This window comes from Globicephala melas, chromosome X (genome assembly GCF_963455315.2).
Source record: "Globicephala melas chromosome X, mGloMel1.2, whole genome shotgun sequence".
Taxonomy (NCBI): Eukaryota; Metazoa; Chordata; class Mammalia; order Artiodactyla; family Delphinidae; genus Globicephala; species Globicephala melas.
This window is the reverse complement of record NC_083335.1, coordinates 36355005-36368243: the sequence shown is the minus strand read 5'-3', so window position 1 is coordinate 36368243 and position 13239 is coordinate 36355005. Positions and strand designations below refer to the sequence as shown.

The 13239-nt window shown below is 36.8% G+C and overlaps 1 protein-coding gene across 7 annotated transcripts in view; it reads left to right on the top strand.

Annotated features, from left to right (window-relative positions):
• Positions 1 to 13239, top strand: part of ATG4A (autophagy related 4A cysteine peptidase) — a 64242-nt gene that overhangs the window by 15263 nt on the left and 35740 nt on the right. The window contains exon 1 of one of the 7 annotated variants that reach the window (XM_060291913.2): positions 6853 to 6950. The exons of 4 other annotated variants lie outside the window; for them this stretch is intronic. In XM_060291913.2, the coding sequence (XP_060147896.1) occupies positions 6893 to 6950 (58 nt within the window). In that variant the 5' untranslated portion in view covers positions 6853 to 6892. Of the gene's footprint in view, positions 1 to 6852; positions 6951 to 13239 lie in introns of those variants that run through there. 2 more of the 7 variants (XM_060291914.2, XM_060291912.2) reach the window with 2 other exon arrangements.

The window sequence follows — 13239 nt, the reverse complement described above, 5'->3', positions numbered from 1 at the left end:
AAAAACAAAAATCAACAAATGGGGCCTAATTAAACTTAAAAGTTTTTGCATAGCAAAGGAAACCATAAGCAAGATGAAAAGACAGGCCTCAGAATGGGAGAAAATATTTGCAAACGAAGCAACTGACAAGGGATTAATCTCCAAAATATACAAACAGCTCATGCAGCTCAATATGAAAAAAATAAAAAACCCAATCAAAAAGTGGGCAGAAGGCCTAAACAGACATTTCTCCAAAGAAGACGTACTAATGGTCAATAGCATGAAAAGATGCTCAACGTCACTAATTATTAGAGAAATGCAAATCAAAACTACAACGAGATATCACCTCACACCAGTCAGAATGGCCATCATCAAACAAATCTACAAACAATAAATGCTGGAGAGGGTGTGGAGAAAAGGGAACCTTCTCACACTGTTGTTGGGAATGTAAATTGATACAGCCACTATGGAGAATAGTATAGCGATTCCTTAAAAAAACTAAAAGTAGAACCATCGTATGATCCAGTAGTCCCACTCTTGGGCATATACCTGAGCCATAATTCAAAAAGACACATGCACCCCAATGTTCATTGCAGCACTGTTTACAATATCCAGGACATGGAAGCAACCTAAATGTTCATCAACAGAGGAGTGCATAAAGGAGATGTGGTATATATATACAATGCAATATTACTCAGCCATAAAAAGGAATGGAATTGTGCCATTTGCAGAGATGTGGATAGACCTATAGTCTGTCATACAGTGAAGTAAGCCAGAAAGAGAAAAAAATATTGTATAATACCTCTTATATGTGGAATCTAGAAAAATGATACAGATGGACTTATTTGCAAAGCAGAAATAGAGACACAGACTTAGAGAACAAATGTATGGATACCAAGGGGGAAAGGCAGGGGTGGGATGAATTGGGAGATTGAGATTGACATATATACACTACTATGCATAAAATAGGTAGCTAATGAGCACCTACTGTATATAGCACAGGGAACTCTCCTCATTGCTCTGAGGTGACCTAAATGGGAAGGAAATCCAAAAAAGAGGGGATATATGTATACGTATAGCTGATTCACTTTGCTGTATAGCAGAAACTAACACAACATTGTAAAGCAGCTATACTCCAATAAAAATTAATTTTAAAAGTTTTTAAAAAAAGAATACCAGGGCTTCCTTGGTGGCGCAGTGGTTGAGAGTCCGCCTGCCGATGCAGGGGACACGGGTTCGTGTCCTGGCCCGGGAGGATCCCACATGCCGCGGAGAGGCTGGGTCCGTGAGCCATGGCCGCTGAGCCTGCGCGTCCGGAGCCTGTGCTCCGCAACGGGAGAGACCACAGCAGTGAGAGGCCCGCGTACCACAGAAAGAAAACAAAAACAAAAACAAACAAACAAAAAAGTTCTAGAAGTGTGAACTGAATATAATGCATATTACATCACTAGAGCTACATCTAGAAGTCATAATTAGGAAAAACAAGGAAGGCAGTTACTAACTTCCCTGAACATATCTATTTTTAGTATTTATTATAATGGAATTATTTCAACTTTTCAGGTATCTTAGAATTTGAGTGTATGTGCTAATCCTGACTCTGGTGAAGTGTAAGATATGTGAAACTGAAATACAAGCTTTGAAATTTAAGTACATTTTCTATTGGCCACACCCAGGCACAAATTCTAATTAAACACAGCTTTGAGGATATTAACACTTATTTAAATTTTACAAAGCACTTTCACAACCATTTTCTTATTTGATCCTCACTATAGCTTTGTAGGGAGGAAAGTATTATCTCCATTTTATGGATAAGGAAAGGGAATCTTTGAAGACTGGCCCAAGGTAACTTGGCTAGTAAAAGAGCAGAAATAAAACCCAGCTCTTCTAATTCATAGGCCAGTGTTCTCTTTAGTATACTATGTTTTCTTTCATTAAGATTTGGGGAACAAATTCAATATATTTCTCTGATGAAGTGACTTTCAAATCAAAATGATCCTGTATAAATAGATAACATTTTAGAATGCTATAAATGGAAAAATCCAATAAATTAGCCTTATATCTAAATAATATCTGAAGCCCCAAACTACTTGCACTTATATTTGATGTGTGTGTGTGTGTGTGTACAGGGATAAATTCATAACTATATCTCTGCTCCTGATAACAAAATAATATTTTGTTGTTAGCATAATTTTTATTCGTATTGCCAATCTGTACCAGAAATAAATCCACTATAGGGACTTATCTTTTTCTTTTTTCTTGAACTGAGGTATTTCTTACAGACAATAAAGTACACAAATCTTAAGTGTACAGCTCAATGAAATTTTATGTATGTGCATCCTCCACCCATATCAAGACAGAACATTTCTGATCCCCCAGAAGTTTCTCTCTTGCCTCCTCTTAGTCAGTACCTTCTCCCAAGGGTAACAACTGCTTTGACTGCTATCATCATAGGTTAGCTTTTCCTGATTTCAAACTTTATATAAATAGAATTGTATTGTATGTAATGTTTTGTGTCTGGTTTCTTTTGTTTAACATAAGGTATGTGAGATCCATCTATGTTTTGCGTATAGTATTAGTTAGTTCTTTTTTGTAGCTGTGTACCATTCCCATGTGTTATTCACCACAATTTATTTATCCATTCCCCTTGTCTTAGTCAATTCAGGCTGCTGTAACAAAATTCCATAGACCGGGGGATTAAACAGCAAACATTTATTTCTCACAGTTCTGGAGGCTGGGAAGCCCAAGAACATGGAACCAGCAGATTAGGTGTCTGGTGAGGTCCCTCTTTCTGGATTGCAGATGGCCACCTTCTTGCTGTGTCCTTACATGCTGGAGAGAGATATCTCTTTGGTATCTCTTTTTATAAGGCCACTAATCCCTTTCATAACAGCTCCACCCACATGACCTAATTACCTCCTGAAGATCCCAAATACCATCACATGGGATTAGGGCTTCAACATATGAATTTTGGGAGGACACAAATATTTAGTCCATAACATCCGTGTTGATAGACATTTGTGTTTTTAGGTTTTGATTATTATGAATAAAACTGCTATGAACATTTTTTACCATATCTTTTGGTGGACATGAGTGCTCATTTTTCTTGGATATAAAACTAAGAGTGGAATTGCTAGGGTAGGTGCAATAAAAAGACATTTTAACTGAATTAATTTAACTTAGAATAATTTAACTTAGTATTAATGAAAGAACTGATGGCAGATAATAAGAAAACCCACTTTATGAAGAGCCACTTTTAGGGATTAAAAATGGATCTGTGTTTTGTTTAGCAGATCAAGATTTTCTGCCTGTCAGATATTAGAGAGTATTTTTGTTGTGGTTGGAGGGTTGGGTCTTTCATGCTTGTGGGTAGATAGATATTTATTTTCCTCATGTCTGATACATAGAGTGCACATCAGGGCTGAGGAACCATTTTAATACAAGCTGTATCTTTCCTGGATGGGGTCAAATTGTCTTTTCTTGGGTAATATGGCTCAAATGATCATAAAATAACATTGAAAAATCAAGTTCACTTTACAGAAATCTGCCTTAGGATTAACTTGGGAGTACATCTTTTGTTTTGGAAGTGAAGATACACATATAATTTTATGTAATCCAACAATTTAACTCTGGCAGTATAATTTTACATTACATTGGAGGTAAAGAATTTTTAAACATCATATGTCTGCTAGCAACATTTACTAATGAAGTGTGATGTTGAAAGAGTGTGTGGAAAATTCCTGTGGTCTGGGAAGTGGGTGAGGTGGTTGTAAACAGAGGAGAAAACTGGAAAAGTGCTCCAAATGAAGAGTACTGTTTCTGGAAAGGATTCAGGATTTCTCCAGTTGTGCTGTACCACTGAGTGTGCTGTAAGACAGAGACTCACCTTAAACCCTTCCTTGACAAAGATGGTTACTTCAGGTTTTTGAGAATTTCTGTTTTGTTTTGTTTTGTTTCTTAACAGAATTTAATTTGATAATGAATGTAAAAAAAACCCAACTACATTACAGGCAATTACTTGTTGCACAGCTTGGTTTCTGCAAATAGTGGAATACCTAGACTTCCTCTTGGATGTATTTGAAACCCTTCAGGGGCTCCATGAAGCCTGGGTTAAGTCCAGAATTTTTACCAAGGCTTCCAAGACCAGCATCTCTCAGCCCTGCCTGCCTCATCAACTTCAATCTTTGACAGTCTCCATGTGGCATCACTATTCCACAGTCTCTCAGCCCTCAGTGTTTTGGTACATGTTTCTCCTCGGCCAGGAACGTCCTTCCCTTGCCCAAATTGCCTAACATTTATCCGTTAAGGCTAAGTCCTGCCATCATCTTTCTTCCCAAAGCCTTCTCTGTACCTTAGGCTGGCTTAGACAACCCTCTGCTGTTCTGCCCTAGCCCCCTGTGCAGACACTGACCATACTATATCAAAATGAACTCTCCTTCTCATTATCTTCCCATTAGACTTGAAATTGCTTAAAATATATTGCTATCCCCAGGGCGTAGCACAGTGCTGGTCATATGCTAGGCACTCAGCAAAGGATTGTTAAATTAATGTGTGGATGGATATATAAACCAGCTTTTGGACTTTAGTCAGTGTGCCCATTCATTCAATAAACAGTTGTTGGCCCTTAGGGGACAACTTACTGCAGGACACTATGATCAGAACTGTAGGAGATACAGAGATGAACACTACGTGGGCTGAGATGGGAATTCATTCCAATAGCAGAGAGATGACATGCCTGCAAATAACAATAATCTAGAGTAAAAAGTGCCCAGTGCCATAAAGGAGATATAAATAAAGGACTATAGAGGCTTAGAAGAAGGAGCAAGTATTTCTTGGTGGGAAAATTGAAGAGGAAGGGTTCATAGAGAAGGTAGTATTTGTGGTAGGACTTATGTGCAAGTAGGACATGAATGAGCAAAGAACCTCCAGTGTATCATGTGGTTTATATTGGCTGAAAAGAGTAGATCTCATGAAGGAGTAATGAGCAGTGGGGAACAATTAGAAATGTAGAATGTGGCCATATTGGAGAGGGCCTTAAATGCCAGACTGATGAATTTGTATTTGATTCCTATCAGTTGGAGCGATCTGGGAAGCTGGTGGAAATTTCTTAGCAGCATAGTGACATGGGCAGAGAAATCCTTTAAGATTAATCTGGCAATGTTGTATTTTAGTGTTTTCTTAGTAAATCATTATTAGGTAATTAATTGCTAAGCTAATAATTAGTTTTACTAAATAGGGTGGAAAAACTCCAAGGCCTGTAGCTCCTTGACCTTTTTGCACTAGTCCTTTCTCACTGGAAATGTAGATGAGGTAAGAAATCATATGACCAATTAGTTTTCAGAAATGAAAATTGAAATCGACAGAGGAAAGAAACACTATCAAGTCAGAAATGGCTCATTAAAATGCATAGACATATAAAGTGATATTTGCTTAGGAACCATGTCCAAAACATTGCCTGCAGCTGTCTGGAAAAGTCCGGACACAGTATATGAATTATATTGTTAATATTTATTCCTTTGGGGGTAGTTTAGATCACTTCCAGTTAAAAATAACTCTAGTGTTCTAACCTCAGACTGTCTACTCTTACTCTCCCCTATAAACAGTGGGTACTGAATTGTCAGTCTGCTTTATGGGATATTATATAACCAGAGCATCTGGTTTCTTGCCACCTTAGGTCAGGCCTTCAACACTTCATGCCTGGATTATTACAACTTTCTCATTGGTCTCCCTCTCTCCAGTGCTTCAAATCTAGCTTTTATCCTAACAGCAAGGTATAGTGGGAAGAATACTGAATGGAGAGTAAGATTAACTCAGTTTGAATCCTGGTTATACTGTTCATTAACTATATAACCCTGGGCAAGTCATATCACCTGAGACTCAGTTCCTCAACTCTAAAATGAAAGTAATGATCCTTGCCCTGGCTATCCCAAGGGGCTGTCACAGGGTCATGTGAAAGTGCTCTGAAAACTGTTAATGGCTTTACCGAGACTTTGGACTATACTGCCTGGCTTTCAGGCCTCCACAATCCAGTCCTAAGCCACCTATCTAATCTCTTTGCTCAGTATTCTCTGGAACCTGTCCCTGTCTCTGACACACATGAGGTGTTCCTCTCATCTGGAATATTCTCCCCTCTTATCTCTGCTCATCCATATCCAAGCAATAATTTAGGGACCAGTCCAAATCCTGCATCGTCCTCGAAATCTTCCCTGATGACTCCAATGCTGACTGACTTCCCCCTTTTCTGAATTTTGACAGCACTTAGTTATTATCAACACTTGCCTATATACATTACCTTGTATTTTTAGCTATTTCATTTACCTAAGGCTCATATGCTTAACTAGATTATGATTTTATGATGCCTTAGCTTGTTTATTTAACATTTAGTGAATGTTTATAAGGATGTTTCCTCTGTGTTCCTCACAGAACCACGTACGGAACTTAATAAATAATTGCCGCCTCAATTACTTAGAAATTCACATACAGGCTCTCTTAAGAAAGAGACAAGTGAACCCATCTTCTCTTCCAAGCACTTGGAGTACCCCTCCTAACAACCCACGCCACCTCCACCTCCTACAGAATCATAGAAATGCCATTAGAATAGGACTGTCCAATAGAACTGTGATGATGGAACTATTCTACAGCTGTGCTGTCCAATACGGTAGCCACTAGCTGCACGTGGCTATTGAGTGCTTGAAATGTGGTTAAGGCAACTAACTGAATTTTTGTTTGTATTTAATTTGAATCAATTTAATTGTAGATAGCTGCACGTGGCTAGTGGCTACTGTACTGGATAGCATAGGTCTAGACCAGTGCTAAGAATTGTTATCCAGCTCTTTATTTTCAAAATTCTTGGTTGTCAGAAAAGCAGGGCACTGGAAGGAAGAGAAATGAAGATGGGTGCAGGACCTATGCACAGATGAGCAGAGGCTGGGAAGACCAGGACACTAAGTGGACCCAGGAGGAAGGGGATGAAGGTACATTTTAGGCTGAGTTTTGTTTTTCTGGATTCCTCCTGTTTTCCTAGGCTCTGCTAATCAACCTGCCATCTACGATGCCCGTCTACATGATCCCTATGCAGGTTGATTTTCCTCTTCGCTCTTTTTTTTTTTAACCTCTCATTCCTTTGTCAACCAAATCCATGACTCCAACAGGTTCTGGCTGGATCAAGATTATTATCCCCCTATCCCCAACCATGTTTTTCTGCTACCATTTCATCACCCACACTTGAAAACTGCAACTTATTTTTGACTCTCTCTCTTTCTCACTCTTCCCAGACCCATCCCACATGCAGTTGCTTGTCAGATCCTTTTGGTGTTCCCCCATACAGGAGTTTCCTCCCTTCCCCCATCCCACTTATATCTTATTTCCATTAAGGTTCAGCTCTGATGCCACCTTTTCAAGGTTGTTGAAGATCCATTCATTCCCAGATTAATCATTTGTTGCCTTCCACATCACCTTCCTTTCTTTTTTTTAGATTGAAGTATAGTCGATTTACAATATTAGTTTCAGGTGTACAGCATTGTGATTCAGTACTTTTACATATTATACTCTGTTAAAAGTTATTACAAGACAATAGCTATAATTCCCTGTGTTATACAGTATATCCTTGTTGCTTATCTATCTTATACATAATAGCTTTTATCTCTTAATCCCATACCCCTAATTTGCTCTTCCCCCCTTCCCTTTCCCCTTTGGTAACCATTAATCTGTTTTCTATATCTGTAAGTCTGTTTCTGTTTTACATATATATTTGCTTGTATTTTTTTATATTCCACATATAAGTGATATCATACAGTATTTGTATTTGTCTAATTTATTTCACTAAGGGTAATATTCTCTAGGTCCATCCATGTTGCTGGAAATGGCAGTATTTCATTCTTTTTTATGACTGAGTAATATTCCATTGTATATATATACCACATCTTCTTTATCCATTCATCTGTTGATGGGCACTTGGGTTGCTTCCATATCTTGGCTATTGTAAACAGTGTTGCTATGAACATTGGGGTGTATGTATCTTTTTGAATTAGTGTTTTCGTTTTTTCCAGGTGTATACCCAGGAGTAGAATTGCTGGATCATATGGTAGTTCTATTTTTAATTTATTGAGGAACCTTCATACTGTTCTTCATAGAGGCTGCATCAATTTACATTCCCACCAACAGTATACAAGGGTTCCCTTTTCTTCACATCCTCTCCAACATTTATTATTTGTAGGCTTTTTGATGATAGCCATTCAGGTATGGAGTCATATCTCCTTGTTGCTTTGATTTGCATTTCTCTGATAACTAGTGATGTTGAGCATCTTTTCATGTGCCTGTTAGTCATCTGTATGTCTTCTTTGGAAAAATGTCTATTCAGGTCTTCTGCTCATTTTTTAGTTGGGTTGTTTGTTTTTTTGATATTGAGTTATATGAGCTCTTTGTATATTTTGGATATCAACCCCTTGTTGGTCATATCATTGGCAAATACTTTCTCCCATTCGTAGTTTATCTTTTCATTTTGTGGATGATTTACTTTGCTGTACAAAAGCATTTAAGTTTAATTAGGTTCCATTTGTCTATTTTTGCTTTTATTTCTTTTGCCTTAGGAGACAGACCCGTAAAAATATTGCTAAAATTTATGTCAAAGAGTGTTCTACCTATGAGCTCTTCTAGGAGTTTTATGGTTTCAGGTCTTACATTTAGATCTTTAATCCATTTTGAGTTTATTTTTGTATGTGATGTGAGGAAATGTTCTAATCTCATTGTTTTACATATAGCCATCCAGTTTTCCCAGCACCACTTATCGAAGAGACTGTCTTTTCTCCATTGTATATTCTTGCCTTCTTTGGTGTAGATTAATTGACCATAGGTGCGTGGGTTTATTTCTGAACTCTCTATTCTATTCTGTTTATCTATATGTTGGTTTTTGTGCCAGTACCATACTGTTTTGATTGCCATAGCTTTGTAGTATAATTATGAAGTCAGGGAGTATGATACCTCCAGATTTGTTCATTTTTCTCAAGATTGCTTTGGCAAGTCATGGTCTTTTGTGGTTCCATATGAATTTTATTTGTTCCAGTTCTGTGAAAAAAAATGTCATGGGTATTTTGATAGGAATTGCATTAAACCTATAGATTGCTTTGGGTAGGATGGCCATTTTAACAAATATTAATTCTTCCAATCCAAGAGCACAGTGTATCTTTCCATTTCTTTGTATCATCTTCAGTTTCATTCAGAATGCTTTATAGCTTTCAGAGTATAGGTCTTTCACCTCCTTGGTTAAGTTTATTTGTAGATAATTTATTCTTTTTAATGCAATTTTAAAGGGAGGTTTTTTTTTCTTACTTTCTCTTTCTGATAGTTCATTATTAGTGTACAGAAAAGCAACAGATTTCTATGTATTAATCTTGTATCCTGCAACTTTGCCAAATTCATTTATTAGTTCTAATAGTTTTGGGGTGGAGACTTTAGGGTTTTCTGTATAAAGTAGCATGTCATCTGCAAATAGTGACAGTTTTACTTCTTTCCATCCAATTTGGATACTTTTATTTCTTTTCCTTGTCTGATTGCTGTGGCTAGGACTTCCAGTACTATGTTAAATAGTGGAGAGAATGGGCATTCTTGTCTTGTTCCTGAATTTAGAGAAAAGGCTTTTAGCTTTTTACTGTTGAATATGATGTTAGCTGTGGGTTTGTCATAAATGGCCTTTATTGCATTGAGATATGTTCCTGCTATACCTAATTTGATGAGAGTTTTTATCATGAATGGATATTGAACTCTGTCAAATGCTTTTTCTGCATCTATTGAGATAATCGTGATTTTTGTCCTTCCTGTTGTTAATATGGTGTATCTCATTGATTGATTTGCAAATTTGAACCATCTTTGTGTCCCTGGAATAAATCCAACTTGAATAAATCCAACTTGATTATGGTATATGATCCTTTTTATATATTGTTGGATTCAGTTTGCTAATAGTTTGTTGAGGATTTTTGCATGTACATTCATCAAAGATACGGGCCTGTAATTTTCTTTTCTTGTAGCATCTTTTTGTGGTTTTGGTATTGGAGTAATCGTGGCATTGTAGAAAGAATTTGGGAGTGTTCCATCCTCTTAATTTTTCAGAATAGCTTGAGAAGGAGAGGTGTCAGTTCTTCTTTATATGCTTGGTAGAATTTCCCCGTGAAGCCATCCAGTCTTGCAGTTTTGTTTGCTGGGAGTGGTTTTTTTTTTTTTAATTACAAATTCAATTTCGCTACTAGTGATCAGTGGATTCAAATTGTCTGTTTCTTCTTGATTCAGTCTTAGCAGGTTGTATGTTTTTTGAAATTGGTCCATTTATTCTAGGTTGTCAATTTGTTGGCATATAACTATTCATAGTATTCTCTTATGATTTTTTGTATCTCTGTGGTATGGATGTCATTTCTCCTCTTTTCATTTCATATTTATTTGGGTCCTCTCTCTTCTTGGTGAGCCTGGCTAAAGGTTGATCAATTTTGTTTATATTTTCAAAAAAACAGTTCTTGGTTTCATAGATCTTTTCTATTGTTTTTTATCTCTATTTTATTTATTTCCTCTCTGATCTTTATTATTTCCTTCATTCTGCTGACTTTGGGCTTTGTTCTTTTTTTTAACATCTTTATTGGAGTATAATTGCTTTACAATGGTGTGTTAGTTTCTGCTGTACTGTTTGTTCTTTTTCTAATTCCTTTAGGTGGCATGATCGGTTGTTTATTTGAGATTTTTCTTGTTTCTTGAGGAAGGCCTGTATTGCTATAAACTTCCTTCTTTGAACTGCTTCTGCTACATCCCATAGATTTTGGAATGTTGTTTTTCCATTTTCCTTTGCCTCAAGGTATTTTCTGATCTCCTCTTTGATTTCTTCATTGACCTGTTGGGTTTTTAGTAGCATGTCATTTAGTTTCCATGTGTTTGTGATTTCCCCATTTTTCTTCCTGTCATTGATTTCTAGTTTCATACTGTTGTGGTCAGAAAAAATGCTTGATATAATTTCTATCCTCTTAAGTTTGTTGAGACTTGTTTTGAGGCCTAGCATGTGATCTATCCTGGAGAACATTCTGTGTGCACTTGAAAAGAATGTGTATTGCTGTTTTTCATTGTAATGTCCTGTAGATATATATTAAGTCCAACTGGACTATTTTGTCATTTAAGACCACTGTTGCCTTATTGATTTTCTGCCTGGATGATCTGTCCATTGATGTGAGGTGGTAAAGTCCCCTACTATTATTTATTATTGTCAATATCTCCTTTTATGTTTGTTAGTCTTTGCTTTATATATTTAGGTGCTCCTGTATTGGGTACATATATGTTAACAAATGTAATATCCTCTTCTTGTATTGATCCCTTTATTATTATTATATAATATGCTTCTTTGTCTTTTGTTATAGCTTTTGTTTTAAAGTCTATTTTGTCTGATATGAGTATTGCTACCCCCGCTTTCTTTCTGTTTGCATGAAACATCTTTTTCCATCCCCTCACTTTTATTCTATGTGTCTTTATCCCTGAAGTGAGTCTTCTGTAGGCAGCATATTGAAGGGTCTTGCTTTTTATCTAATCAGCCACCCTATGTCTTTTGATCAGAGCATGTAGTCCATTGACATTTAAAGTAATTATTGATAAGTATGTACTTATTGCTATTTTATTACTTGTTTTCCACTTGTTTTTGTAGTTATTCTCTTTTCATTTCTTCTTTTTGCTTCTTCCCTTGTGGTTTGAGGATTTTCTTTAGCAGTGTGCGTGTGTTCCTTTCTTTTTAGTTTTTGTGTATTTATTGTAGGTTTTTGATTTGTAGTTACCATGAGGTTCATATATGCTGACCTATAATTATATCTACTTGTTTTAAAGTAGTAGTCATTTAAGTTCAAACACATTCCAAAAGATCTACATTTTTTACTTCCCTGCCCTACATTTTTTTTTTTTTTTTTTTTTGCGGTACGCAGGCCTCTCACTGCTGTGGCCTCTCCCACTGTGGAGCACAGGCTCCGGACACGCAGGCCCAGTGGGCATGGCTCATGGGCCCAGCCGCTCCGCAGCATGTGGGATCCTCCCAGACCAGGGCACGAACCTGTGTCCCCTGCATCGGCAGGCGGACCCTCAACCACTGCGCCACCAGGGAAGCCCCATTTTGTGTTTTTTGATGTCATATTTTACATCTTCAATCTTATCCCTTTACTGTTTACTGAAGTTATAGTTGCTTTTACAATTTTTTGTTTTTTAATCTACATACTGGCTTATTTAAGTGTTTGATTCTCAATCCTTACTATATATTTGCCTTTCCTAGTGGGATTTTCCCTTTCCTATAGATTCTTACTTCTTTTTCATTTAGAGAAGACCCTTCAGATTTCTTTTACGGTAGGTTTAGTATTGATGAACTCTTTTAGTTTTTGCATATCCGAGAAGTTATTCATCTCTCCTTGTAAATGATAATCTTGATGGGTAGAGTATCCTAGGTTGCAGGTTTTTCCCTTTCAGCACTTTGAATATATTATGTCACTCCCTTCTGGCCTGCAAGGTTTCTGCAAAGAAATAGCTGATAGCCTTATGGGGGTTCCCTTGCATATGACTCTTTGTTTTCCTCTTGCTGCCTTTAGAATTCTCTCTTTATCTATAACTTTTGCCATTTTAATTATGATATGTCTTGGTGTGGGTCTGTTTGGGTTCATCTTGTTTGGGGCCCTCTGTGATTCCTGTACCTGGATATCTGTTTCCTTCTTCAGGTTTGGGGAGTTTTCAGGCATAATTTCTTCAAGTACATTTTTGGTCTGCTTTTCTCTCTCTTCTCCTTCTGGAACCCACATAATGCAAATGTTTGGATGCTTAGTGTCCCAGAGATCTCTTCAATTGCTTTAATTTTTAAAAATTTGTTTTTCTTTCTGCTGTTCTGATTGTGTGGTTTCCATTATTCTGTCTTCTAGATCACTTATGTGTTCCTCTGTATTACTTTGTCTGCTATTCATTCCTTCTAGTGTGTTTTTTATTTCAGCTGTTGAATTATTCATTTCTGATTGGGTTTTTTTTATATTTTCTAGTTCCTTGTTGAAATGGTCACTGTTTAGATCAATTCTTTTCCCTAATTCAGTTAACATTTTTATTACCAATGTTTTGAATTCTTTATGTGGTAAATTGTTTATTTCTGTTTCATTATTTATTTTTCAGGGGCTTTCTCTTGCTCTTTCAATTAAGAGTAGTTATTCTGCCTTTTCATTTTGCTTAACTTTCTTACGTCTGTGATTTAGGTGAAACAGTTATCTATTGCAGTCTTGA